Here is a 24,979-nt window from a genome sequence, read left to right as displayed (position 1 = left end):
AACAATATTCGAGGCGGATTTAATGCAGGCTGTGATTACTCAACCTCGACCTGCACAACGCTAAGCGAGAATATCAGGGGGCATGCAAACCGATGTCTTGATAAGGAGATAAACCTTGATCGTTTCATTAGCAAGGTAAAAACTCCAAATGTCTCTGTTTCTAACAAGAATAAAACTGTCCTTGTCACTTCCACTAGTGTGCTGTGCTGTGGCTTCTAGATCAACATTCCGTCAAAGGTGTTTCTTGGAGGCCGTTGTTTGATTTGAGTGAGTGTTGCCTCATTATGATTACCAGGGATGATTCTTGCCTTCTTGAGATAATGGTATGTGAGTTGCATGTCATCTATGGGGTCCCAAACATAGTCGTAGGGCCAAGTGTGCTGCAGAGTGGAGGTACCATTTCTGGTTACTCAGCGAGTGCTTGATAATGTCTGAGTTCTTGTGCAGTATGTCCGATGATGAGAACGCTGCTTCACCTGAAGGCTGCGTGGGTATATAATAGACTGTAAGTTAGCCTCAAAGAACGCTCTGAGATAATCTGCATCGAAGAAAGAACCCGAGATAACAATTCCAAGTCCACAACGCCGACTGTCAAATTCTGTTCTACAACACAAGGAAATCGATATACTCTTCGACGATCAGAACATCGAGATTTCAATAATGTCAGGGCTCACATATCTCATCACCGACGCCGGCCGAGGAATCGGCAAAGGCATCCTCACATCCCTCATTACCCGTCCTAACACAACCATCATCGCCGCCGTCCGCAACACCGCAGCAGCCACCAAATCCCTCAGCTCTCTCCCCTTCGGTCAAAACAGCAAACTCATAATCATCAAACTCGACGCAACCATTGACACCGACCCCGCCGCCGCAGTCGAAACTCTCAAAACCACCCACCACATAACCCATCTCGACGTCCTCCTCTCCAACTCCGGCCTAATGTCCCCTACATCCATCTCCCCCGTTCTTTCCACCCCACCCTCCACCGTACGCGAGCACTTCGAAGTCAACACCCTCGGACCCCTCACTCTAATCCAAGCCTTCATGCCCCTCCTCCTCGCATCCCCGTCCCCGTCCCCCAAATTCCTCGTCATTACTTCCAGCGTGGGGTCCATTACCGACACGGAGAAATTCCCCGTGCCATTCTTCGCGTATGGTGTTAGTAAAGCGGCGGCGAATTATCTGGTTAGGAAGGTGGCGTTTGAGAGTCCGGGGGTGGTGACTATGGCGGTTAATCCGGGGTGGGTGAGGACGGAGATGGGGACGAGTGCTGCTGTGGGGGTGGGAATGGAGGAGGCGCCGATGACGGTGGAGGAGAGAGTGGAGGGGTTGGTGAGGTTGATTGATGGGGCGTCTATTGAGCAGACGGGAACGTTTACTGCTGTGACTGGGGAGACTATTCCGTGGTGATCTGGATAAGGCAGATTCTCAGGTACAGATTCTAGATTGGGAAGTTCGTCAAGTAGTGTTTGACATTGTCTAACTTTGTACTTACATGGGTATCAGACTTTATGTAATGAGAGAGTAGCATGCAGGTCCTTACTTAGCCTCCTCTAAATCACTCCAGCTGTGCAAAATGTGCTGGTCAATTTCGAAACTACCACAACATAAACCCCTTCGTAAAATTCCCCCTCCTATCCCTCCTCGCCCTCTCCCTCTCAGCCACAATCCCCACCGCCACCAAAATGCTCATCTCCCAACTCTCACCAAAACTCCCCCGAAACTGAATCTGTCCTCTCTCCGTCGTACCATCCCAGTTCTCCACAAACACTGCATGTACCTCTCCCGTCGCCTTGTCCTGCAACTTCCAATCCGGCGCCGCAAATGTCGCCGTCGCCGTCTTCCCCTCCACTCTCGGCATCCTAACCCACTGAAAAACATTCTTCTTATCCGGACTCTCCTTCTCATAAGGCGGTAATTTCGGCGGGCATAGAGATGCAGGTACAGTCCAGAGATACATATCTTTCCCGCTCTTTTCTATCTTCTCTTCGCCCTTGGGTCCTTTGATAATGTATTCACCTGCAGTGGACGTTTCCGTCGCCTGTGAGATTACATTTTCTTTTTTTGAGTCGCCTTTCCGTAGGATGACGGTGTTGCCTTTAGAGTGGTTGCCAATTTCGAGATTGTAGAGTGCGGGTTCATTTTTGTAGTTTTGAAAGGCGAGGTGTCGGCCTTTGTTCATGACCCAGCTCATTCCTAGGTTGCCGCATGAGAGGATGTAGAGCTCGCTTAGCGGCTTGTATGGAGATGGGGTGTTTGTTGTTGATTTGGAATCCATGGCGAGGAGTTCGGTGTAGCTGGAAAAGTGGAGATGAGAGCAGAGATAATTGATTGATTGCTAGATCTTGAGATAATCATTTGGCTTGGAAGAGGTCTCGCCAAAGGATATTTAAATGTTGATGTGCCGTTCCCCTGCATGATGGTCTTGCGCCTCATGGGGCTGTGCAATCCGCCTTGCTGCTCCTTGCACGAATCTCCAGGATAAAGCTTGACGTACAATTAGAGAGAAGGTAGAGACAGATTTCGTCTTGTTTACTGTCTGAGAGGAACGCTAAATGTCAAAGATCACATTTTGTGGCTTGGCTTCATGGGCAGAGGTAGACTCGGTAGAGTCAGTGGTGGGGGTTACCTGTACCCCGCATGGGTAATACCCGAGCAATCCACGACATCAATAGTCACCATAAACAAATTCCACAATATCCAGTTGGAGACTTTACTTATTGATCGTTCAATAGCTTCAAGTACCAACAATCGGATCAACAATTGAAAGCGAAGCAACATGACGTCTGGGCGGCCTCCCCACAGCTGATTTAGACCCGGCTGCTTGTATTCCGCAAGCGATCGATTGCGAGTCCCGTCCGAGCCGTCCACTATTTCTTTACTTGGATTAGCGACAAGATCGTTCCCGTTCGTATCAACAGTCAATAGCAAATCACCGACGCGGCCATCAACATGCGGGGTTGGATAACCACAGGTACGTTGCTGCAGGCTGACAACATTGGCGGTGACAATTCAGTAGACGTTAGGTCAAGCTTTCACTAGGAGAGGCATCGTCTGATGTTTAATCGTACTGGCATCCAATTAAATCTCGACATGGGGACCTGTGGCATCAAATAGGTTGATGCCCGTTCAGCTTTTAGACAGCTCCCGGCAACCTGTTCTCCGGATGAGAAGGCATACTCACTAGTTTGAGATATATTTTCCCTCCTCAGATAATGGAGATCTATGAGATCATCAACCCGAGATCTCACTCAGCATAGAGGCTTAAGCCTAGATATAAATACGAAGTGTCCTTAAGCTTTCCATGCGCGTCGTCTCTTTGTGTCCAGCTTATCAGGCAGAACCAAATCCCATTCTCAGTCTACTTCAAACTCATCATGCGTTTCTCTAAAATTATCCTGTCCTCGACAGCAGCATCGCTCGCCGCGGCCGCACCATTCTCATTCCCTCTCCCAAATGGCTTCCCTAATCTGAACTCGACTGCATTGCAGGAAGTCTTCAAAGTCGCTGGTGGCACCACCCCGAACTCAGGAGCCCCAACAAGCTTGACAGCTGGAGCAGTTCAAGCTTTACAACTCATTGCTGCAAACGAGATCTTCGAAGTCGCGTACTTTACCGAGCTAGTCCACAACATCACATCCGGGGTGCCAGGATATAAGTGTGGCAGAACAGCACTTGAGACCTTGAAAGCTGTCGTTGCTGTAAGCATCCATTCAATCTTCTCTGGTCACGACTGACTCTTTACGTACACAGCAAGAACAGCTCCACCTCCTCGCCGCAAACGGTGTTCTCGCCAATTCCAAGGCCGAGACAATCCAGCCCTGCCAATACTCCTTCCCAGTCACCAATTTCGACGACGCCATCGCACTCGCACAAACCTTCACAGAAGTCGTACTTGGAGTCCTCCCTGCCGCTCAAAGTATCTTCGCTGCAGACGGCGGAGATGAGGCTGGCTTGATCCCAGTCGTCGGATCCATTATCGCGCAGGAGGGTGAACAGACCGGATACTACAGATCGATCCAAGGAAAGGTTGCTTCTTCGGCACCTTTCCTCACTGGTGGTGCACCGCAGTTTGCATTCACGGCTGTTGCACAGTTCATTGTTCCTGGATCCTGTCCAAATATTGATGTTATTGGGTTGACTGCTTTCCCGGCTTTGACTCTGACTTCAACACCGGAAGCTAAGAACAGCACTCAAAATTTTGCTATTGAGGGAGGGTATATCACTGAAGGTAGTGCGTCAATTGCGTATATCTCTGGACAGAACTTACCTGTCGTGGTTCCGATCTCGAATATCAACACCGAAAATGGTATGACAACATTCTGTGCGGAATTCCCGTATGAAGCTGGGTTTGCCAGAGGATTGACAATTGGTGCTCTTGTTAAGGGGTCTGGTCCTTTTAATTCCACTTCTGATGTTGCTGCGGCGACTTTGAATGGACCAGCTTTGATTGAGGTTGACTAGGATGGATGAAAAGTGCTGAGCATCAGACGAAATTGGTAAAAGTAGCACAGGAAAGATTATGTTTTTAGTTGTATTGATGAAATTAAGCATCTAATGTAATTAATTATTACACCTTTTCAGCTCATAACACGAGAAGGTAATCTGCTGTAGTGGTGATGTTCATCTGGCGGGGTAGAGGGGCGACAAAGGCTGAGGGTGAGGATTGCGGCGCTTCTGGACCTGCCTGCTGTCGTAATTCATTTGGTAGATCGCAGACGATTGTTACTCAATTAAATAGTGCATCACGGCTCTCGGCAGTAACATTGATAATTCTGGATTCCGCTATGCAACGAAGCAGACACTCATTTGGAGCCAGTCATATCAGTGTTGGTCATGCAGGCAACAGCGCAGGTGAGTGTTGGATGGAAACCAGGGTCGCCCTAATTGGGACTAGCTTGGGGGCTCGCTAGGCTGTATTTAGACCACCTTTCTTCCCTCTCTCTTTGCATGACTTCGGAAAGAATAGTTGATACCTATGAGGTTCAGCTTTATAGATCATGTTTCAGGCGGCCAAACATCTCTCGCGGGCACTTCCAAGTGCGGGAAATATACGCGCAGCTACATGCTCATGTCTCGGTTTTTCGACAGCTACCCCTCAAGATCCTGTGCCCCTCGCAGACAATGACCCTGGAGGATTACATCCCGTTACGCCCGGCGATACCTTCCACGAGTCACAATATAGAGTTTTGCGAAAGCTCGGCCAGGGACGGTACTCAATCGTGTGGCTTGCTGCCGATTCTCTGTAAGCTAGCCTGCCTTCTCATGTGATGCCACGTTAACAAACAGATCACGAAAAGATGTGGCTCTCAAAATACTAAGGGCAGATTGCTATGGGACTTCAAATGACATTTTCGAGCTTGAAATGCTGGAGAAGATTTCAGAGGCCGGGTATCAGCACCTTCAAGGGGCGGGTCAAGTTACGCGTCTCCTGAATCACTTCAAGCATTGTGGTCCAAATGGAAACCACATTTGTTTAGTTCTTGATGTCTGGGGGCATCACATCGGCCACGAAGCACAACGCTATAGCCAACGAAGAATACCAGTCAGAGTCATGAAAGAAGTTGTGCGGCAGATTCTCTTAGGCTTGGACTTCCTTCACAGGCAATGTGGAATCATACACACTGGTAGCCCTCTCTGGAAAGAGTGGATATCTCAATGGTTGACGAGTGTATAGATCTAAAACCGTCCAATATTTTGATTGATATAGAAAATACAGACGACGCCATTCCCAGATATCTACAAGAGACAGCCTCTACATCAGACACTCAACCAAAAACAGTAGCTTCCCAGTCAATCACCGAAGTTGTTACGTCAAGGCGACTAGCTGATCGAGAATCGTTCAAAATATGCATCATAGACTTGGGAGTCTGTAAGTCATCCCAAAGACAGCATTTCAAGTCCCACTATCTAATAATTTTCCTTTCTAGCAAGCTGGCTTGATAAGCATCTTTCGGAGAATATCCAGCCACCGCTGCTTCGAGCCCCCGAAGTTACCTTAGGTGCTCCTTGGGGACCGCCGGTCGATATATTCAGCTTAGGTTGCTTGGTAAGTTCACATATGTTTTCTCGCCTCTGTCTGATTCAATTCTGACTGGCTAACCTCGACCAGATCATAGAGCTGACCAAGGGTCATAGATGTTTCCCTGGATCAGCTGCAAGCAATGGAGCATGGACTGCCGAAGACGACCGTCTCGCACAAATGATCGAAGTTCTTGGGCCGTTCCCTGACTCACTTCTGTCTCGAGGGTCGAAGACTGATCAGTTCTTTAAATCCCAGGGTAGTTATTGGACGTTCAAACAGCCGTCTACTGTTGCTAACCAAAGACAAATAGGAGGACTTCGCCGCATTGACTCGGCACAGCTCGAGTCTACGTCACTCAAGAATCTGATGGATGGTGAAAATCCCGCGTTGCAAAGACCAGCCGATATGTCTGACGAAGATCTGGAATTGCTTATTGATTTCTTAGAGGGGACACTAATGCTGGATCCAAACTTACGCAAGACAGCCTTGGAGTTGCTAGAACATCCTTGGCTCAAAGCAGAAGACGAAGTGACTAGATAGGCGTGGGACGGAGGGGAACTCAACGACAGTACGAAAAACTGAAATGGAAGAATAATTGTAAACTACATATAGTTTGAAGGATAATAAATTGAAAATTAATAATATCCTACTGATGGCTATTATATAATATCGCTTTAAGTAGTACAAGACGATCCGAGATCCTGGTCCCAAGAGTCTTGGAAAGGCGCAGCAACCACATGATTCGCTTTTCTAGGTTATGGGGGTTCTTAAAGGGATTCAGAACTTTTTGTAAAATGCGGGTAATAGTTAGCCTTGTATTTATTAATCTATAGTTGTATTTGACAGTTTCCTTTGTCTTTACAATACAACACTAGGTTATGGAACAGAGACGTTGATCTCGTACTTAATTTGTGAGTTAACTCGTCGAGCACTTTGGGAAACGAAAGCTTTTGTCTTAATATGTACAATCCTCATCTTATATACACCACTTCCCTCATTTCTTTTTCTTCCATCCTCTGACAGGTAGCATCCTAAGTACATCCAATACGGGTCGAGTTCACCGCAATATCATCATACCAAAACGTATTCGTATCCCCGCCATAACTCTCCCACCCAAAATAAATCGCCGTAACCTTCGGCTTAATACTGCTCCTCTGCCACTGCGCAGCATTCGCATTCGCTACTCCCGGCTTACTAGTCAACCCCGCAACAGCCTGACCATTCAACCACGTCTCAATAGTTCCATCAGGACCAAGATGGTACTCGAAACATTGCCATGTACCGGCTGGGAGAGCGGCGGATGTGGCGATCCCCTGGGGTGAGAGGTCCGGGAGGGTGGCGTCGTCGGTCTCGCGGTTGTACATGAGAATTTTGCTTTGACCGCCGATGCGGAGGTGTTTGTTGGTGCCTTGGGCGGAGTCGGGCATGGTGATGAATGAGACGTGGGAGTCTGTGAGAGCTTTGGAAGCTTTCCTGAAAGAAGGAAAAGAGTAAGTTAGTACTCCATTCATAATTCCCCAAACTGTGGGATAAGTTTACTTACAGCCAAGTCCGGACATAGACATCACCGCTGGTAACCTTCTTCGTTCCAACGAAAATGTGTCCACAGTATCCACCAGCACCATCAACTCTGATGGAGTTCTTTCCAGAATGAGCAGTCGAAGTGTCGAGCGTGACTTTTCCGCCTTGGTTGCAATCAGCCGCGTAGGTAGGCCAAGCAGTCTGGTCCCAGCCGCTCTCAAAGCCCTCAGAAACCTGGGCAAGCGAGGCAGGAGCAAGAGCAAGAGCTAGAAGTGCGAGTTGACGGAACATGGTCGCAGTCAATATTCAGCGAAGGTACAGAGTAAGCAAGAAATTGTCAGAAAGACGGGCGAGGGAGGGAGTGGTATTTATACCTCCAAGGCCGAAAAGCTTTTTGACGGGAAATGATCAGCAAGCACATCCATACATTGACCTGGCGACTTGATATGGCAGTGAGTGGCAGTTATGGTGTCATTTATCGGCAGGCAGGAATGGCGGCTCCGATGGCAGTTGAAGAATTCAGCCGCGAACCTAAATGCGGGGGTGGCTAGGCATGTCAGGGCCGAGAGAAACGATCACGCAGACTCAGGTACATTAGTTTGGCAGCGAATAAAGTGTTTCTCGGTTGCGTGTTATGCCTTGTAGAGTTCGCTGTTTAATTAATATTTGTCGGAGGTATAGCTTAGCCGAGAATGGACGGGGAGTTCCTTCCGCCGTGGTGATCTGGGGATCGTCGGAGCTGCATGAGATTGGTCCTGTGATTTCAATTTGAGGTCAGTCATATGATATTCAGATGAGGTCATAATGGAATAGAAGCTCCCATCTTGCAGGATTTGCTTCCCATGATTGTGTAGGAAGGGTTGTTATTGTTTACACTGCTGATGAAGCATGCTCTCGCTTAAATCCAACCCTCAACGGCAGGCCATATCTCACGAGCAAAAGGGTACATCTTCCGAAGTTAAGACCTTGGAACTCGGAAATTTCCTCGACTTGTACTATTGCGAGTGGATCATCGCTCGTGCAGTACTGCATCTTTCAATAGTTATGACCAGAGCTAGCATTCCTTTGTTGGCAACTGGTCACTGGCACATGAAGACTGGCGAAAACGTTACATGATTCGAGCCAGGAATGGTAGAATAAATATAGATGATTTTTTTTTGTTTTTGTTCAAGCTCTTCCAGCTATAATGTTACTTTGCTCGAGTTTTGATTAGTTCGGCACTGTCGATTTATCTTTAGCAAGACGAATTCTTTCGCACAAGGAGGCTTTACTTACAAACCCCGTTGGCTGGGTTTTGCGCTGCATCTTCCGGGACTACAGACCACAAAGCTAAAGGGTCACCTCTATGAAAAGCAGAAATAGCATCAATTGAAAAGTTTTCATTTTTATCTTACACATCTTTCCTTGTTCACAGATAGCGTGGCGCTCTCCAAATCTCAAATCTTGTTTTGCTCCACAATTCTTTGATCTATTGGCCATTTCTATTCTTATGCCGCACAGAAAACAACGGCCGTTTTTTGTTGAATATCGGAGAATAGCAACAAGTTTCTATTTAGGAATATTTATTTCGAGTGTGTGAAGCTCCCCCTTCAAGGATAACCAGTTTGTATTCAAAGATCAGATTTGTCATTCAGACGGGTTCCTATTTACTTCCTTGTCGGGTTGGTCACTTTCTTCGTACAGAACAATGAAAAACTCTTACCAAGATTGACACTTTTGTGGTAATAGGTCAGGCACAAAGGATTCCCTGGGCAACTACTATTTCTGGAGGTCCATACGACACTTGGCAATCTATTTGAGAGTATCTCCGCAAGTCCAATAGTTGTCGACTGCGCTCTCAATTTCTAAAGACATAATTAGAATGTCTTTGAAGATATCTCACCAAAGCAGCTGTTGACTTCGCCTCCGGCGGCAGTATAAAGTCCCCAGTTTCTTCCTCCCAATGTTCTGATCTTTCCTCCTCAACAAACAACTTTAAAAACATCATTCACGTTATACATCAAGTCTTTTGAGGAAAATCTCAATAAGTCAACAACCCAACAAGTCCTAAACCTCCCATTTCGATCTTTCCACAATACTAAGACCAACGGCAACGCCATCAACCTACGATCAAAATGTGCGAGCTCAAGTTTACCAAGTGCGATAGTTGTGATGGGAAGTATAAAACAGAATACGAAAAAAAATGCAAAAAGGCGGGGCAGCCGGGTCACAACATTGAAAATGGTGACGACAAGGAATGTAATGGAAAACAAACTGTGAAGGAAGGTTATTGTACCGGGTGCCCCAAGGATAGGGAATTCAATAGTGAGGGCGGGAGGAGGTATTGATACTGGAGAAGAAAGGAAAGGCTTTGGATTTTGGACATTCTTTTATTGAGTAGGAGAGTCAGAGGGATTGTGATATGGTTGGTAGTTGCGTGTACGGACCTCTGGTGAAGAGAGTCGGAAAGAAGGGTGAATAAGGGTTTTGAGGTTTGAAATATTTCTACACTTTCGTTAAGTAAAGCATAATAAATGCACTAGGGCAGCAACGAATGACGAGTATTGCTTGTCGGCAAACTAAAGGTCTTTTCTATGCTCTCTTGTAACAAGAATGCGATCCTCGGCTTTCTGAGACTATCGGGTTGAGACTCCAGCGCTGGAGATGGTGGGGTTCCAAAGCCGCAGTGAACTTAAGGAGCTCAACTTCTCTGTAAGAGAATTCGTATTCTACCAGCTGATAAGTGTAGTTGACACTGAAAAATAACTAGGTAAATGCTGATAAGTCTTTCGGCTGAGATAAAGACAGGGAACGAACCTTCCAACTTCTTTGTCACGATGTGTTTACCCCCTCGACCACTATCGCTTAGACATTTTAGCGCAAAATCTTCAACGGATTGTATCCAAGTCAATTATTGATAGCAATCGAAAAAAAATTCACAGTAAAGCTCAGGTGCTTCAAAATATTATGCGATTCTCAGAGTGATAATTCTTTTTATCCAGCCTATCGGGTCGAGGGGAAAATCCGTTTGAGGCACGTGCGGAGCACCAAAGTCAACAGGTTCAGCGCATTACAACTAGACGTACAACACTTCAATTAAGAAACTGTTATTGGAGATGCTATAAGAATAGCAACTGTAAAATGATTTAGAAAAACATTGTATTATCTTCTCATAATTACGTCAAAAAGTGCGCATTTACGACAGAAGTGGCATTATGCAGAAGGTATATCGTTTAAGCGAATACTAAACGATACTAAAATGTCCCTATGGCGGTTGATGGGACGAAGAAGAACAAATAAACAACCCTCAGAGGAAATTGCAAGACAAGGCTTCGTTGAATTGTCCATTGAGATCTCATGATCTTTGCAGGTGTAATCCGCAGCGGAAGAGCAACAATCCGATCGCCAGGAATATTTGAACACCGAACCAGCTTCAGCTTCAGCTTCAGCTCCTTGATAAACCCCCATCAAGAAACTATTCTTTCAATATTCATGCACTCCCAACGCCCATCCATCATCCACGAGTCATTTGTTCCTGCTCTTCCAAAAATCACCCTTCGGCACTTCAGCTCCCCCTTTCCAACCTGGGAACAAAACAAGCAATTCCCACATCCAAGTCCCAAGAAACAGCCAAGTGCGTCACGCCTTCCCCTCCAATTGGCCTCCCTAATAAGCTTAATATTAGGAGAACGCCCGCAGAGGCAAGCTCGGCAAGCACGCCCAGGATCTGCAGCCAGCGGGCACCTCAAGGCCCCACCCTGGCGTCGATCGCTTTGGCGCTTTCAGGCCGGGAACAACACCTTCCGAACACTAACACCAATACTCTGCAAACTACTCCCAGAAGAAAGCGCACCACCAAGTGCCGTTACAAAGCAATCAAATCAAATCAATTTAAATCGATCCACCCTCCTAGCACCCCATCAGAGAAACTTTCCTATATAATGGGGAAGCGCCGTCGTCGACGTGTCGTTGACAAGTAGATGGTATGATCACTTGGTGTTGAGCGATGAATGGATGCGCGTGAGCTGTGCTGAAACGAGGTCGAGACAAGAGAGTTGCATTGAACCGACGATCGCATTCTCGGAATTCCTGGGAAAGGCAGGAAAGCAGAAAGGGCATAATTCTTGACGATTCGATATATTCTCCTTTTTCGCTCTCTTTCAAGAAGTAACATCCGACGCTTTTGCGCAAAACTTCATCTACACCGACTTGAATATACTTAACGACAGCAACTGCTTCTGGCGCACGATTTTGGCAATGCAACTTTGCAGTAACCGTCGCGAAGGCTTCGTCAGTTTTCGATGAAGTTTTGGGAATAAAGAAACGAGAAGCTGACTTCAAAAAGGGCCCTTCATCAAGCATCTCCTCACCCATACCAACATCCTGCTTCGTCGACATAATCCTCATACCCCTCCCTATATGGCTCGCCATCGCACTCCTCCCCATCCTCTTCGCTCTCTCCCTTCGCCACCGAAAACAAAACTATAACCCCTCCACCGCATACCTGCGCGCTGTTCCGCAGCGAAATTGGGGCTTCACTATTACCTCCGCTGTATACTATATCTTGATTGTGGCCAATGGGCTGATGATGACATTGGAGATTGTTCGTTTGGAGTTGATCCATTTTGGGATTGGGCTGCTGCCGTTTGTATATGCGGGGTTGATTATTGCGATGTTGTTGTATTGGAGTGAGGGAGTGAAGGGTAGGATAAGGGGCTGGCAGGCGGTAAATGCGGTGGTTTGGATTGGTGGGGTAGCGGTGAGTGCTGTGAAAGTGATTGGATTGAGTAAAGAGGGGATCGACTCGAGGAAAGGATCGAAATATCCGCTAAGCGATCAGGTTATTGATGTGGCGGTCATGGCTGGAGTCTATGCTGTGGTTGCGATATTGGAAGTTGTATTAAGTTTTTGGAGAGCATCGAGGCAGGCAAGGAGGGACAGCGATCAGAGTCCACAGAGTGGAATGAGTCCTGTTATGGACAACTCGGAATATCTGGGGAAGTTTCGGCCGAGTGTTTGAATGAGGTTGAATTATGATACCCTGGCTTTGGATAAATAAATTGTAGATTTCCTGTGATTCTTTTGCTTGCCCCTAACCAGCCAGTCGTGAGTTGCCAAGAATCCTAAGAAGCAAGTCACTTGATTCAGGAGTCAGAAGTCAGCGCAAGGAAATTTATACTTATTTATACCTATACTGGGACCTCTGAAGGTAAGTATTCCAAGCAATTCTATTATTGTTACGACTGATCTGACTATGTTCGAAAGGCTACAAAATTCCTACTGATTCAATCTAAATTCTTCCGGGTATCAAAAGTAGACGTACTCCCGCTGAACCCATCGATAATGCGACTATATTCTCCTCTTTTTGCCAATCCAGACACGGTCATCCCTCGACATCCTCTATTCAGTTACCCTTCGCCTGCTTCTGCAACCACTCACTAAAAATCCACGCCTCCAAACTCTCACTCTTCACCCCCTCAGCCGACAACCCCGTCCTCGGCAACTCAACCTCCGTCAACTCCGGCCTCCCCTTCTTCCCACAAACCCACGATCTTCTCTCCCCATCATACACATAACCCTCAAGAGCCCTACTCGGCGGACTCAACGGCCTCTTATCCCCCACCTTCGCACTCTCTTCCATCTTCGCCCTTACACTATAATGCATATTCTCATTCGTCCTACTCCCCACACTCACCCCCTTCGCGCCCTCAGGTCTCTTATACCTCCCCGGCGTACGGATCTTACTCCCCAGGAAACTCCACAGAAGAGTCGGCAAAAAGCCCGAATAAAAAGGATCTTTGTTTTTCGTCCAGGACGGATCAGCTGTGTTGCGGGATGGAGAGCAGATCCTCTTCACATAATCGATATCGAAGTCGAGAAGGCAGCGGGATGTGAACTGGTCGATCATCCAGACGAGAGTGATGTTGGAGATTTTGTGGTCGGGTTGCCCGCCTCCTACGTCGCTGTGGTGGCCTGGGAACCAGGTTTGGATCAGGGTTGGCTGGATGGTGGAGCCGTCGGTGCTGCGTGTGAATTGGGCGTTGGGGTCGCGCCACCAGAGGGTTGGGGAGAAGGAGGAGCGGTGCTCGTCGAGCCCGAGGGCTTGGAAGGCGAATTCGACGCCTGTGTGGATGGATGGTCAGTCAGTTAAGATCTCAATTGAAACGTTTCTCAACATCTCATCGATATTGAAATTGATATCCAGACGTGGTTAGGAGAATGGGAAAGGGGAAGACTCACGTTCCGGCAGCTGCGTATCCAAGAATTTCCACTTCTCATCCTCCCCCACCATCCTCGTCACCCAGTTCTCCGGAACCCCCAAAGCGCCCACCGTCTCCCAGCAAGCAACAGCCTTAATCTCCACCTCACTCGGCGGGATCCTCCACTCCGTCCCCTCCAACTTCTCCTCCTCAATGAACCTCTCCAGGGCTTTCGTAAACCCCGCCGTCGTCTTCGCAGCTTTGTACAAAGCGTATACGGCTTTGAAATACTGCATACCGTCACGAGACAGCATGCCTAGTGCACCGATGAGACCGGCGACTGAGCGAGCGGTGTACGCGCCGCGGGAGAATCCGATGAGGAATATCTCGTCGCCAGGGCGGTAATTGTACGCGAGGTAGGAGTAAGCTTCGCGGGAGTTTTCTTCGAGACCGAGTCCGAAACCGCCTGTATAACAAAGCAACATATGTCAACAAACCCCTTTTCTCAACCGAGAATAATTCACGCAGAGCTAAGCTAAGCGAGCGGGCAAGGAGCAAGGAAAAGAAGGACAAAGGGGGATGGAGAACAATGCATACCCGAAAGCAACTTCTGGCTCTTTGTTAACGCGTCGCTTCCCACGCCAGCTTGGTAGAACATGATTTGCTCCTTTTCATCTTCGCCTCGGTTGTGTTTTAGTGCGCGGCAGAAGTTGATGGCGTTGGTGTTGTCGAGGGGGGAGCTGTTGTCTGCTGATTGCCATGTTCCGTCGCAGGAGACGATGAGGCGTTTTTGTGCTTTGTTTGTTGATGCTGAGGAGCTGCTTGAGCGGGAACTGGGGTGGGACATTTTGTTTTGGGTGACGCCTCTGGCGAGGGTTGTGGTGGTGTGTTTTGTTATATTCAGAGGCGGTTCAGGTGATGCGTGGAAGCGAGTCTCGTTACCTAGGCTCAAAAATCAAAGAAGACAATTGTATGAAAATGACAAGGCTTTTAAGAGCCGGTCTATCCAAGCTTAATATACTACCTTATCCTCCCATCCACACACCTCTCGCCATCGAAAATCTCACACATGATTTCCACACAGTAAGACCCGCAGCCCTACCAACAGCAAAATATACCTATCTCTGGTTGCAACTGTCTCATCACAGAAGGCTGTCCAGGCAGTCTTGTACTCAGCTTTCTCACGTTTCTCACGCACTGGTTTAATCTCATTGGTTTTCATCTCGCATCCTGGTCTTGCTTATGCAGGCTGGATAGGACAGGGCTATGTGCTGATGCTGATGCTGATGCTGACTGCGGGCTTGGCGATCGTAATGAGGGAGTGGAGTGAGGAAGCGAGGAGTTGTTTTGACGAGTCTTTCACAACAATCCGGGTAGAGACTTCAAGCTGCGATCAATTTCACACTGAACTTGGAGAAAGTGTTCAAAGCCAACAGCCTTCTTTATCTTTCACAATAGTCATGATAGTCGCTTCAGTGGTATCACTAATCGAAGCCTAGAGATTCTCTCCTTTCGAGGATGAAAGATCAAGGGTCCAGTCTAAGCCTTCGCTAAAATCTCACGAACAGGCCTGCGCCATGGGGTACGAGCAGTAGATGCTGTGCAGTCCTCACCAATGACCATATTTGTCATTACTTCACTGATGATCGTTCGTGTAGAAGAACGGATTTATCGTATATAGATGTTTGGACTGAGTGTCTTACAGAAGGTGTGTATCAAGTTGTTTTGATCACGTGGTGTGGTCGAGTTAATGCTGCCCGCTGTTACGGCAACTCTTCTCTCTGGCCATCTCGTGTTGTTCAAAGATTAATACCGACTATTCATTAATTACCAAACCGCTTACTACTTTGATTTATCAAAGGAATGCTCGCATGTGAATGTCGTTCGCCTCCTGTCTGCCCCGCCCGCCCCTTGCTCGGATATCCGAAGAACGGGGATTAGATTAGTCTTTGACAAATGATCTGTCATTCTCAAACAGGGATACTGAACTGACAATGAGACCACGCTAGATAGCAGACCCCAGTGTTATATTCTTGTAGAGTTGGATTCCATAGGACAACCTCGCTTAGCTCAAGTAATGTTCCCCTTCGCGGAGAAACGTGGAGTACATTAACATCAAGATACTCCTACAGAGCGTAGGCCAAAACTATCAATAACTTGAATCATTTCTCTAACACTCCAGCTGTCAATGCACTAGCTACTTTGACAATTCCCCAGCATGTATATTGCGTTTGCATTGGGTCGTTCTCAAACCATTCTCCCGTGGGTACTCAATTTGATACGGTCTTGCACTTGGTCGTCAAGATGGCATTCAATGCCTCAGATACCAAGTCCACAACTAATAATGAACTCTTATCCCACTCTTGCTATTGCCCCAGGTTTTCGGTCCCGAACCCAGAATGGTAAGGCAGACAATTGTTGTGATGCTATCACGTGCACTTGCTTCACCATAAAGTGGATATATTGCACCATCGTCAACAAGCACACACCATTGGCGTACAGACACGGAATCATGGTGTCCTCTTATCTACAACGAGTATCAAAGAATATGTCGCAATACGGATTCCTACCCCAACATTGCTTTCACATAAGTATAAGTCTCCTCATCTCCTCATCCCTCACCACCCCCCTTACCCCACCAACACTTCTCAGTTTCACATCCACAAAGTCCATCTCAAATTCCACCTTGAGGTCAAATACCAGTCCATCACAATGCCGTCTGCTGATCCTATTCCCGAGTCGGTGACATCAACCACTGTCGGCACCCACGAGAAAGCTCAGCGACAATCTACCGAACCACTTGTCTATTCTGGATCTCTCGACTCTTTCAAACACAATGACTTCACACCAAGTATCGGACGAGAGATTCCTGGGCTACAGATTGAGAAGATCCTTGCTTCGCCTGATGCGGATTCCTTGATCAGAGATTTGGCGATCACTGGTACATGCGTTCTTGTTAAGTTTTGCCGGTTGGGCTGAACGTGAGTGTCGATATTGAATGGGAATGATACTAATACGGCTGGACCTTTTTTGTAGTTTCCGAAAGAGGTGTCGTATTTCTCAGAAATCAAGATGTATCAGTTCACTCTCTCATCGCTCTTGGAAAACGCCTCTCCACTCTCACTGGAAGTGTACGTTATGCCTTTATTTTGTTCCCTATCAACCCAAGATTCCTCCTCAAAATTAGCCCCTTCCTCTACAGTACTCATCAAACTAAAACGTCAACAGCCATCTTCTTCAGGTCTTCACATCCACCCAATCACAGAAGCAGGCAGTGAACTTGGCGATCAAATTTCCGTAATCAGCAGTGTAAAGCAAAAGAAAGGCGCCGCACCGGTCGTCGACCTCTTGACCGAACCAAGTAAATTCTCCAGCAATGGATGGCATGCAGATATCACCTTTGAGCCCGTGCCGTCTGATTATGCGATTTTGAAGATCCATACCCTTCCGGATAGTGGCGGTGATACGGTGAGTTGTGGCGCTGTTTTCCTTCGCTTAGATTTATCGCCTTGATGATTGGAGTTGATGAATTGTGCCCCTGTAGCTCTGGGCGTCTGGTTACGAGATCTACAATCGTCTCTCTCCGGCAACAGCCAAATACCTTGAAGGTTTAACAGCAATCCATGACGGCAATTTTTTCAACGGGATTGCAGACAGACTCGGTCATCCTTTGAGAACCGAACCTCGAGGATCGGAGCTGAACCAAGGAAGCAATTTGCAGGCTGTGCATCCTGTCATTAGGACGAATCGTAAGTGACGAAATCATACTGCACTAATCGTTCAGAAGTGGGAATTACGTGCTGACACACAATGGAAAATAGCTGTCACGGGTTGGAAAAGTGTCTTCGTAAACAAAGGATTCACAAGACGAATCGTAGAACTCACCAAAGACGAATCAGATCTCATCCTAGACTATCTATTTAAAGTAAGTTTCTTCCCTCTTACTCCTCTCCAACACACAAACTCTCATTCCAAACCTAACTTAACCTCTCACCAGCTCGTCGCCCTAAACCACGACAACCAAGTCCGCTTCAAATGGTCCAAAAACGACGTCGCAATCTGGGATAATAGATCAAACTGGCATACCGCAACATATGACCATAATGAGGTAAGGATCGGTGATCGGGTTGTTTCGTTAGGAGAGAAGCCGTATTTTGATGCTAGAAGTGTGGGGAGAAGGGAAGGGTTGGAGAGGAGGGAGAGGGAGAAAGAAAAGATAGAGGTAGATGAGAAGAAGAATGGAGAAGAGAAGGTGGTGGCAAGAGGGGAAGGCGAAGATCTGGTGATTAGAGAGAAGGAGGGCGCTGCTGAAGCGGAACTCAAGTAACATAGGGGCTGGTTAGCAGTGAGTAAGCGAGCTGGGAATGCGACAGGCGAAGATCTCGCTTGGTAGCATTGTAAACAGAGCCTTTAGTTCAAACTTTGGCGATCCAACCCGAAATTCTATCTAATAACGTCAATTGTAGAGCTTTCTCAATATGATGTCAAGAAATCCATTATCATGACCGAAACAAACCCAATTTTCCCACCAAAGGACGACCAAACCCAATTTCCCAGTTCCGGATTCTAAGCTCTTTCTTCCAAAGACTCGCTCGCTCGTACATCCTTTCATCCCTCCCTTTGTGCGATTAATCCAACCTCACTACAAACCCAAATAGCCTTACAACTTCCCATCCTCCTCCAATTTCCTCACAAGAGCTGTAAATTCATCCACTAAACACGTCAATCAGCTTACTTCTCTCTCTCCCTCCTCCCCTCCTCCTTCCCTCCTCTCCCCTCTCTCCCTTCCCCATTGTATCATCACTCTAAAAAGAAAACTCACAATCAATCTCCCTCCCATCCTCAAACCCCCCACCACCACCGCTCCCCGCACTCGCAGCCTCCTCAATATCCTTCTCCTCCACACTCTTCCCACACAGCTTCTCCAGTGCCTCGACTGTTTCACTCAAACTCAGTCCGGAATCGTTGTCGTTGTCGCCGGCGCTGAAGGCGAGGGAGATTTCCGTGGAGGTTGGCTGTGTGAGGAGGGAGGGCAGAGGTTAGCTGAGGGGAGGGGAGAAAGAGGGGAGGAAAGGAGTGGGGGTAGGGAGGGGGAGGAGTTGCGAAAACGGGGAGTACCATTGCAAAAACTCGGGGTTGGACTTAGATCTAGTTGTATTTATTTTGATTCCGAGATCGAGGTTCCAGAAGAGCTGTAATATCGATTCAGTTCAACTAAAGTAAAGTTCATAGCCCAGAGTTTCAAAGAGGGAGGGGCAAACATGAAAGATATGATCAAGCTGATATTTATCGATCCATCTGATCCATCGGACCAGCCACACGTATATTCCGCAATTGATCCCGCGAACATGCATGCAACCTCATCCAATGGTATTCCAATTTCCACTTTCGAATGGGAGATAGGCCAATCAACGTTCTGGTAGCTGCAGCTGAGGATGACGTGGTGACGCGATATGATGGGATTGGTTGATGGATTTAATTGCATGCATGTGATTTGATGTGGCCGTCAATATGTACGACAGCAAATGACTTTGTGCAACAGCGATTTAGATTTTGATTTGTTTTTATTGATCGTTTATTATTCATATGATAGTTATGTATGTCGTACAACAAACACCAAAGATGCTTTCCTCGGACTGGTCTGTCGATGCCAAGGCCAATGCAATTGATGCGGACTTGACGACCAAATGTTCCCAAGAAGACATGGAGGCGTGGTTTGATGAATTGATCGTGTATTGGAAACCAATCATTTCATATGAAACATCTTCGACGCTTGAATTGCTCTTCATTATATCCAATCATGTCTTACTGACCCCTCATAGCGGAGCGCAAGTGAAAGCACCCCGAACACTTCCCTCGGTGTACTGGCGTTTCTATCACATCATTAGCACAACTCTTCTCAAGCTCGTCCCAGGGTAAGCAATGACTCACAATATCCACAACAGTCGAATACGTCCCCGCAACCAACACCACCATCCCAATAATAAAACAAACGGCATTAACCGCACTCAACAACAAATTCTTCTTCTCATACCACTTCCCCTCCTTGATCAACACAAACCAGAAGATAGCCGGGAAGTAAAAAGTAAATCCCGAAATGAACAACGCGCTCATTATCCCCAACAAATCCCCAAAGAACGGAATCGCCTCGGCGATAACCCACGCCACGATGGTGATGACGGAGATGAGAATCAGCCACGTTATCCACCCTTTCTTCGTGTTGATGAAGCGCACGACCGAGTCCTTGTAGATGCGGCCGTGAATGTAGCGCGCGACGACGGTGCCGTTGATGGAGCCGGAGATGAAGATCACGGGGAGGGCGACGCCGAATGCAATTTTGGCCATGAGGGGGCCGGCGGAGAGGAGGGCGGGAGAGGAGACGTCTTGACCGACGAAAGCGTAGATTAGGGCGCCGGTGAGGGTGTAGATGAAGATCTCGATGAGGCCGAGGGCCCAGATGGATTTGACGTAGTCTTTGGGAGTGTGCATTTCGTCCATGAAGGAGAATTGGCAGACTGCGAAGGAGTCTGAAGAGTGTCAGTAAGTGGTGAAGTGGGATGTTAGTAGGAAAGAAGGGCTTACAGGCGAAGACGATGTTGGTGACAGCGATGAAGGCATCGACGAAAGTGATACCCTCCTTAGGCCAAGCAGACCAATCAACAACATGAGTCGACTGTCCAAAAGTCACGCCGGTAGCAATAACCGTAATGCCAATAGCCAACATAATCGACACGAAATCGATATATCCCAAAATGGCGACATCTGCGAATGACGGCGGAATAGCAAGAAGTAGCAAGATGACAGCGGAGACCACACCAAACACCAACGAGCAGGTCCCATTCTCCGTCAAGTTCCCAAACGCAATCGCACCAGTCAAACAATGCGATCCAACCAGGAAGGTCAACTCCAACGCAAACATCGCTCCGATCAACTCATACCCGAACCGACCCCAGATCAGCCGTCCTGCATCGGCATAATGGGCGACTTCGGGGAACTTGAGCTTGACCTGTCCGACGACGTAGGATGTGTAAATGGCTACGAGGCCGAGCCCGACAGTCGTGATCACTCCCGCGACCATGCCTAGCGTGGCGAAAGCGCTCGGGATCGAGAGTGCGCCTAGGGCTATAGCCTCAACGATGAGCACAACCGTAAGGCGTTTCCATCCCAGTCGGCTGAAATGTGCGTTTCCCTGTGCCTCGAGGGTCTCGACATCACCGACGATTCCATCTGGGAGCGCGGCGTCCTTCTTGGTGGTGGATTTCTCCGAATGCGACTCTGGCGTGACGGTGGACATGGTTGTCGTTTAGTAGGAAGGGGTGGTAGGGCACACTACACTTCAGTGCAGCACAATTATGCTATGCAAGACAATGTAATGCAAGCAATACACAAAAGTGGACGGACGGACGGACGGACGGACAGCCAGCCAAAACCCAAAAACAAAGAAGCTTCGCTAGCAGGAAAAGTCGACGGATCAGAATGCAGAAAAGAGATGAGCTTGATGAAGAAGTTTCTCGGGGTACGACAGAGATTTTAACGGAGGAGAAGGTTATTATGCAAGAAGTATGTAATGAACCGAGAATGATACGGGGAAACAGTGACTGTTGGATTTGACAATTGGGGATGTGGAGGAGATAGCCTCTAGCGCGCGGCCATTATCTCATTTTCTATTCTGGAGGTGGGTGCTAGACCTTGCTAGAACGCACTGGATGAGGTCTGGTGAGCACTGAGCACTCGCTACCGTGGTTCCTTCCTCGGAGTGAGTGACATCTAGGAGTTTTAACTTACTCGTGTGCGGTTCTCACAAGACTAACCCCCTCACACGAGTATGCTGGGAAAAATAATACAGCCATTCATAAGTCCGACCATGATGGGATCCATTCCCCAATCTTCATTCATAAGCCGAGCCATCCATCATAAGAAACATACGAGTAAGTGAGGCGACGTCGACCTCTCCCATTGCGGCTCTGCCCCTCCCGAGAAGATTAATGTTGTAGTCACAAGTGGATTCCTTTTACCTCATGTCTCCTCCCTGAAGTGGGTATTGCCCATCCGGACAATGGCCTCGCATCCCAGCGATCCGAAGATCTTAGATCATAGCGTGCGTGCGCTCGGCATCCATCTCCCGTGCTCCCCAGTTTACTTTGTGCCCTTAGACCGCACGAAGAATTTTCTCTCGGGGGGTCTCAGGAACTTGATAAGGTTTAAGGAGAGCAGCGTTATATATTGCGATGTGCTCGCAAGAAAAAGAAGACTGACTGTGTAATGATTTCTACAAATCTGCTCTGCACCTTAATACTAAAAGTACTGAGCAAGAAGGAAAGATAGAAGACAGACGACGTCGTTCATGCCAGAGACTCTGTCAATTTCCCGACACCAATCTATTCCTGGCATAGCAGCGGATCGGCCCGTGGACAATCACGTGGTCAAGCAAATGCCGAGGGCTGGAGGTTGCTTGATTTTCCTGCCGCCAAGTTTAGGGGTTCGCTGTTGTCATGTCATTTGTCCCTGTGCCTGTTCCTGGTCATCCATGACGATATCGGCGATAAAACTTTAGGGGACTTGGTTTGCCGTTGATTGTCAATTCCGGAAGATTCAGGAATCCGAGGATGACGGTGAGTTCATCTCCCGGCTGTATTCGTGACGAAAAGAAGAGCCGAGCTGGGTGAGTTGATTGGTGCGATTCGAAGAGAGAATTGTGGAGTGGCATAGAGATGCAATATGCAAGCATTAACTTTCATTAAAAATTCATAATTTCATCTGATTTTGTTTCCACTTCCATTCCTCACAAAAGCCCCATAACCTCCTGAGCCCCTCTACTGCAAAGTCCTAATGGCCTTGAGCACACTCTGAGGGTCCAATCCCTGGTGGAAGATCTGCTCCCCAAGACCACCACATCCCTCCTTCGTCGTACCGATATACTTGTACTTGGGCGTCAGCTGTCTCTCCAACAACCACGTGCCCATCTTGCTACCCAAACCAGTCTTCTGATTCAGACTCTCGACGACCAGGACGAAAGGAGACGAGCCATAGATGCGAAGAGCTTCTTCGTCAACGACGTTCAAAGTGGATTTGTTGACGAGACCGACGTCAACGCCTTGAGAACGGAGACGATCAACTGCGTCGATGGCGCGGTAGACCATCTCACCGAATGTGACGACGTAACCTGCGGAACCAGTACGGATGAACTCGTCCTTAGAAGGCACGAACTCATATCCTTCACCATAATATGGCTCCTCCGAATTCTCCTTGAGAATCAATGGGACTTTGGCTCTGGTGGAGATGATGAGTCTGATTCCTTCGTCCCAGAAGACCTTGGCAACTGCAGCGCGCATCTGGTTTGCGTCGGCTGGGAAATAGAGGCGGGTGGTGTCACCATCGATAAGACCATTGTCGGCGAAGAAAGTGTTAATTCCAAAATGGCAGGTATTGTCGGCCATTTCGTCAACACCAGAATGCGAGAAATGACAGAGCACGTTTGCCATGTTGAGACGGGCCATCGTAAGTTCTGAGATGATCATCTCGCAGAAGGCAGAGAATGTAGAGAAGATTCCGACTTTGCCCTTTGAGGCACCGAAACCAGCTGCGGCGGAGAAGTTACCACGCTCCATGATACCGGATGAGAGAAAGACCTCTGGACGCTTCTTGTGGATGACACTGAGACCTGTTGAGCCCTCGAGATCGGAGTCGACGACCAAGACTCGCTCCTTGGCCTGTTCTGGAGAAAGTGGCTCAAGAACGGAAACTACAGCCTCCCCAAAAATGACTCTGTTTGCGAACTTCTCCTTTCCTGATCCGGTGTATAGGTATGCGAGGGAGTTGGGGGTGATGGCCTCCAATTTGGAGACAGCTTGATCGTATCCGCGCTCCTTCAGGTATTCGACCGCAACCTTGACCGGGATAACGTCGTGTGCGTGCGATGTACCCTCCAAGCCCTTGATTCCCGGCGCCATCTTTCTCTTGACAACGACGGCAGCTGGGCCCTTGGTGGTAACCGCACTGCAAACAGCAGCATACAGTTTCTCAATATCCTCTCCAGGAGCATCAAAGACAGTCAATCCGTGGCCTTTCAAAGTCGAAGTCATCGAGTAGCCCTTAAGATATTCAGAAGGATGGCCTGCAATCGTGACATCGTTATCATCAAGCAAAAGCTTGACATTCAGTCCCTGTGCAACCGCCATTCTAGCCGCCTCATCATCGTCACCCTCTTGTTGAGCTCCATCCGAGCCCAGCATGAACAGAGTCTTGTCAGGGTGAGCCATAGCAACCCCATTGACGAAAGACCACAAGTGGCCCAGACGTCCCGAACTAAATGCAATGCCCGGCGTAAGACCCAATTCTGGATGTCCCGGTAGCTTCGAGTTGGCCTCGCGGTAATGCAGCAGATGCTCGAAAGGGAGATGTCCATGCAAAGCACTCAGCAGATATTGTGTAGCGACTCTGTGTCCGGACTCATCGTATACGATTGGGAGGAATTTGTCGGCGGAGCCCTTGAAGAAGGCTTCGAGGATGCATACTTCGGGGACAGTATCGTATGGACCACCGGTGTGACCGCTGACTCCGCGAGCAGCTCCAGAGGCTGTGAAGTAGACGATTGTGTCGCGCAGGAGGGAAATATTGGAGAGGAGGTCGGCTTTCTGCTCTACGGTGAGTGTGGGGTTTGTTGGGTCGAGGGAGATGTCCTTGTATCGTGCAAAGACATCAATGCCGAAATCTGCGGTTGCGCTCGCCATTGTGATTGCTGAGCTTGGGTTTTCGACGACTTGAGCAGGGCAGAAGATTTGTTTTTATTGTGGTGCTTGAGATTAGGCTGTTGATATGTTGTTGTTTGGTGAATCTAGAGCTTTATTTCCTGAAGGTTAATCAGCAAATTGCGGGTAAGTGACGAAGCGCGATGCAGCGTGCTGATGAATCCGCACCAAGAGCGAAGGAGCATGCGTGAAGGACAATCGCTCAATGGATAGAGTGTTTCCCCAAAGTAGTTAGGGACTTGGAAGAATGAATGGGTGAAGCTTACTTTAGGGTAATGAGTGATACTTTGGTACATACAGTTGCTTCTTTGGAAAACTCTGGAGACTTATATCTTCAGAAAAGTTCTGAGGTGGCATGACGTTTTGGTGGTCCCTTTGTTGGGATCACCCCACTACAGGCCGATAAGAAGAAGAGGGGTCCTTGGATTGCCACATTGGGGCATCCGGATTGCTGGGCTGTTCAAAAAGGTACCACCATAAATCAGGGACGAGGGAGGAAACAT

The 24,979-nt window shown here is 48.0% G+C and overlaps 11 protein-coding genes across 11 annotated transcripts; 5 read left to right on the top strand and 6 right to left on the bottom strand.

Moving 5' to 3' along the window:
- Positions 1–660: 660 nt before the first annotated feature.
- ONS95_011660 (uncharacterized protein) lies at positions 661–1,413 on the top strand (the record flags this gene model as incomplete). Its single annotated transcript, XM_058505287.1, has 1 exon — positions 661–1,413. The coding sequence occupies one exon, from the start codon at positions 661–663 to the stop codon at positions 1,411–1,413; it is 753 nt and encodes a 250-aa protein (XP_058359844.1).
- A 187-nt stretch (positions 1,414–1,600) lies between these two features.
- On the bottom strand, positions 1,601–2,281 carry ONS95_011659 (uncharacterized protein; the record flags this gene model as incomplete). Its single annotated transcript, XM_058505286.1, has 1 exon — positions 1,601–2,281. One exon carries the CDS (start codon positions 2,279–2,281, stop codon positions 1,601–1,603), a length of 681 nt encoding a protein of 226 aa, XP_058359843.1.
- Positions 2,282–3,380: 1,099 nt separating this feature from the next.
- Positions 3,381–4,467, top strand: ONS95_011658 (uncharacterized protein; the record flags this gene model as incomplete). Its single annotated transcript, XM_058505285.1, has 2 exons — positions 3,381–3,704; positions 3,757–4,467. The coding sequence occupies 2 exons, from the start codon at positions 3,381–3,383 to the stop codon at positions 4,465–4,467; spliced, it is 1,035 nt and encodes a 344-aa protein (XP_058359842.1).
- Positions 4,468–4,962: 495 nt separating this feature from the next.
- Positions 4,963–6,700, top strand: ONS95_011657 (uncharacterized protein). The gene is made up of 6 exons (XM_058505284.1): positions 4,963–5,248; positions 5,293–5,630; positions 5,681–5,875; positions 5,934–6,052; positions 6,116–6,284; positions 6,339–6,700. The coding sequence occupies exons 1-6, from the start codon at positions 5,004–5,006 to the stop codon at positions 6,566–6,568; spliced, it is 1,296 nt and encodes a 431-aa protein (XP_058359841.1). The 5' UTR covers positions 4,963–5,003; the 3' UTR covers positions 6,569–6,700.
- Positions 6,701–6,965: 265 nt separating this feature from the next.
- Positions 6,966–8,039, bottom strand: ONS95_011656 (uncharacterized protein). The gene is made up of 2 exons (XM_058505283.1): positions 7,572–8,039; positions 6,966–7,501 (listed from the first exon to the last, which is right to left on the bottom strand). Exons 1-2 carry the CDS (start codon positions 7,838–7,840, stop codon positions 7,060–7,062), a joined length of 711 nt encoding a protein of 236 aa, XP_058359840.1. The 5' UTR covers positions 7,841–8,039; the 3' UTR covers positions 6,966–7,059.
- A 3,746-nt stretch (positions 8,040–11,785) lies between these two features.
- Positions 11,786–12,548, top strand: ONS95_011655 (uncharacterized protein; the record flags this gene model as incomplete). The annotated part of the gene is made up of 2 exons (XM_058505282.1): positions 11,786–11,818; positions 11,874–12,548. The coding sequence occupies 2 exons, from the start codon at positions 11,786–11,788 to the stop codon at positions 12,546–12,548; spliced, it is 708 nt and encodes a 235-aa protein (XP_058359839.1).
- Positions 12,549–12,746: 198 nt separating this feature from the next.
- ONS95_011654 (uncharacterized protein) lies at positions 12,747–15,101 on the bottom strand. Its single transcript, XM_058505281.1, has 3 exons — positions 14,326–15,101; positions 13,769–14,194; positions 12,747–13,651 (listed from the first exon to the last, which is right to left on the bottom strand). Exons 1-3 carry the CDS (start codon positions 14,573–14,575, stop codon positions 12,933–12,935), a joined length of 1,395 nt encoding a protein of 464 aa, XP_058359838.1. The 5' UTR covers positions 14,576–15,101; the 3' UTR covers positions 12,747–12,932.
- Positions 15,102–16,280: 1,179 nt separating this feature from the next.
- ONS95_011653 (uncharacterized protein) lies at positions 16,281–18,095 on the top strand. Its single transcript, XM_058505280.1, has 6 exons — positions 16,281–16,669; positions 16,765–16,859; positions 16,957–17,196; positions 17,273–17,477; positions 17,550–17,653; positions 17,726–18,095. The coding sequence occupies exons 1-6, from the start codon at positions 16,441–16,443 to the stop codon at positions 18,053–18,055; spliced, it is 1,203 nt and encodes a 400-aa protein (XP_058359837.1). The 5' UTR covers positions 16,281–16,440; the 3' UTR covers positions 18,056–18,095.
- A 293-nt stretch (positions 18,096–18,388) lies between these two features.
- On the bottom strand, positions 18,389–18,849 carry ONS95_011652 (uncharacterized protein; the record flags this gene model as incomplete). The annotated part of the gene is made up of 3 exons (XM_058505279.1): positions 18,389–18,441; positions 18,551–18,743; positions 18,847–18,849. The coding sequence occupies 3 exons, from the start codon at positions 18,847–18,849 to the stop codon at positions 18,389–18,391; spliced, it is 249 nt and encodes an 82-aa protein (XP_058359836.1).
- Positions 18,850–19,217: 368 nt separating this feature from the next.
- On the bottom strand, positions 19,218–22,471 carry ONS95_011651 (uncharacterized protein). Its single transcript, XM_058505278.1, has 2 exons — positions 20,311–22,471; positions 19,218–20,255 (listed from the first exon to the last, which is right to left on the bottom strand). The coding sequence occupies exons 1-2, from the start codon at positions 21,020–21,022 to the stop codon at positions 19,534–19,536; spliced, it is 1,434 nt and encodes a 477-aa protein (XP_058359835.1). The 5' UTR covers positions 21,023–22,471; the 3' UTR covers positions 19,218–19,533.
- Positions 22,472–24,767, bottom strand: ONS95_011650 (uncharacterized protein). Its single transcript, XM_058505277.1, has one exon. It carries the CDS (start codon positions 24,456–24,458, stop codon positions 22,542–22,544), a length of 1,917 nt encoding a protein of 638 aa, XP_058359834.1. The 5' UTR covers positions 24,459–24,767; the 3' UTR covers positions 22,472–22,541.
- Between the last annotated feature and the right edge of the window lie 212 nt (positions 24,768–24,979).

The sequence above is a fragment of the Cadophora gregata genome, assembly GCF_030347475.1.
Source record: "Cadophora gregata isolate MNR1 chromosome Unknown scaffold_5, whole genome shotgun sequence".
Taxonomy (NCBI): Eukaryota; Fungi; Ascomycota; class Leotiomycetes; order Helotiales; family Ploettnerulaceae; genus Cadophora; species Cadophora gregata.
This window is presented reverse-complemented; position numbering and strand designations above follow the sequence as displayed.

Bases quoted from the DNA above. Each gene is read 5' to 3' on its own strand.
- ONS95_011657 (XM_058505284.1), top strand. From the start codon at position 5,004: ATGTTTCAGGCGGCCAAACATCTCTCGCGGGCACTTCCAAGTGCGGGA. The intron at 5,876-5,933 runs GTAAGTCATCCC...TTTCCTTTCTAG, and splicing joins CATCATAGACTTGGGAGTCT to CAAGCTGGCTTGATAAGCAT. The intron at 6,285-6,338 runs GTAGTTATTGGA...AAAGACAAATAG, and splicing joins TCAGTTCTTTAAATCCCAGG to GAGGACTTCGCCGCATTGAC.
- ONS95_011651 (XM_058505278.1), bottom strand. From the start codon at position 21,022: ATGTCCACCGTCACGCCAGAGTCGCATTCGGAGAAATCCACCACCAAG. The intron at 20,256-20,310 runs GTAAGCCCTTCT...GACACTCTTCAG, and splicing joins CACCAACATCGTCTTCGCCT to ACTCCTTCGCAGTCTGCCAA.
- ONS95_011656 (XM_058505283.1), bottom strand. From the start codon at position 7,840: ATGTTCCGTCAACTCGCACTTCTAGCTCTTGCTCTTGCTCCTGCCTCG. The intron at 7,502-7,571 runs GTAAGTAAACTT...TCCTTCTTTCAG, and splicing joins GTCTATGTCCGGACTTGGCT to GAAAGCTTCCAAAGCTCTCA.
- ONS95_011650 (XM_058505277.1), bottom strand. From the start codon at position 24,458: ATGGCGAGCGCAACCGCAGATTTCGGCATTGATGTCTTTGCACGATAC.
- ONS95_011653 (XM_058505280.1), top strand. From the start codon at position 16,441: ATGCCGTCTGCTGATCCTATTCCCGAGTCGGTGACATCAACCACTGTC. The intron at 17,197-17,272 runs GTGAGTTGTGGC...GTGCCCCTGTAG, and splicing joins CGGATAGTGGCGGTGATACG to CTCTGGGCGTCTGGTTACGA. The intron at 17,654-17,725 runs GTAAGTTTCTTC...ACCTCTCACCAG, and splicing joins TCCTAGACTATCTATTTAAA to CTCGTCGCCCTAAACCACGA.
- ONS95_011654 (XM_058505281.1), bottom strand. From the start codon at position 14,575: ATGTCCCACCCCAGTTCCCGCTCAAGCAGCTCCTCAGCATCAACAAAC. The intron at 14,195-14,325 runs GTATGCATTGTT...TTTGTTATACAG, and splicing joins GAGCCAGAAGTTGCTTTCGG to GCGGTTTCGGACTCGGTCTC. The intron at 13,652-13,768 runs GTGAGTCTTCCC...CCATCCACACAG, and splicing joins GGATACGCAGCTGCCGGAAC to GCGTCGAATTCGCCTTCCAA.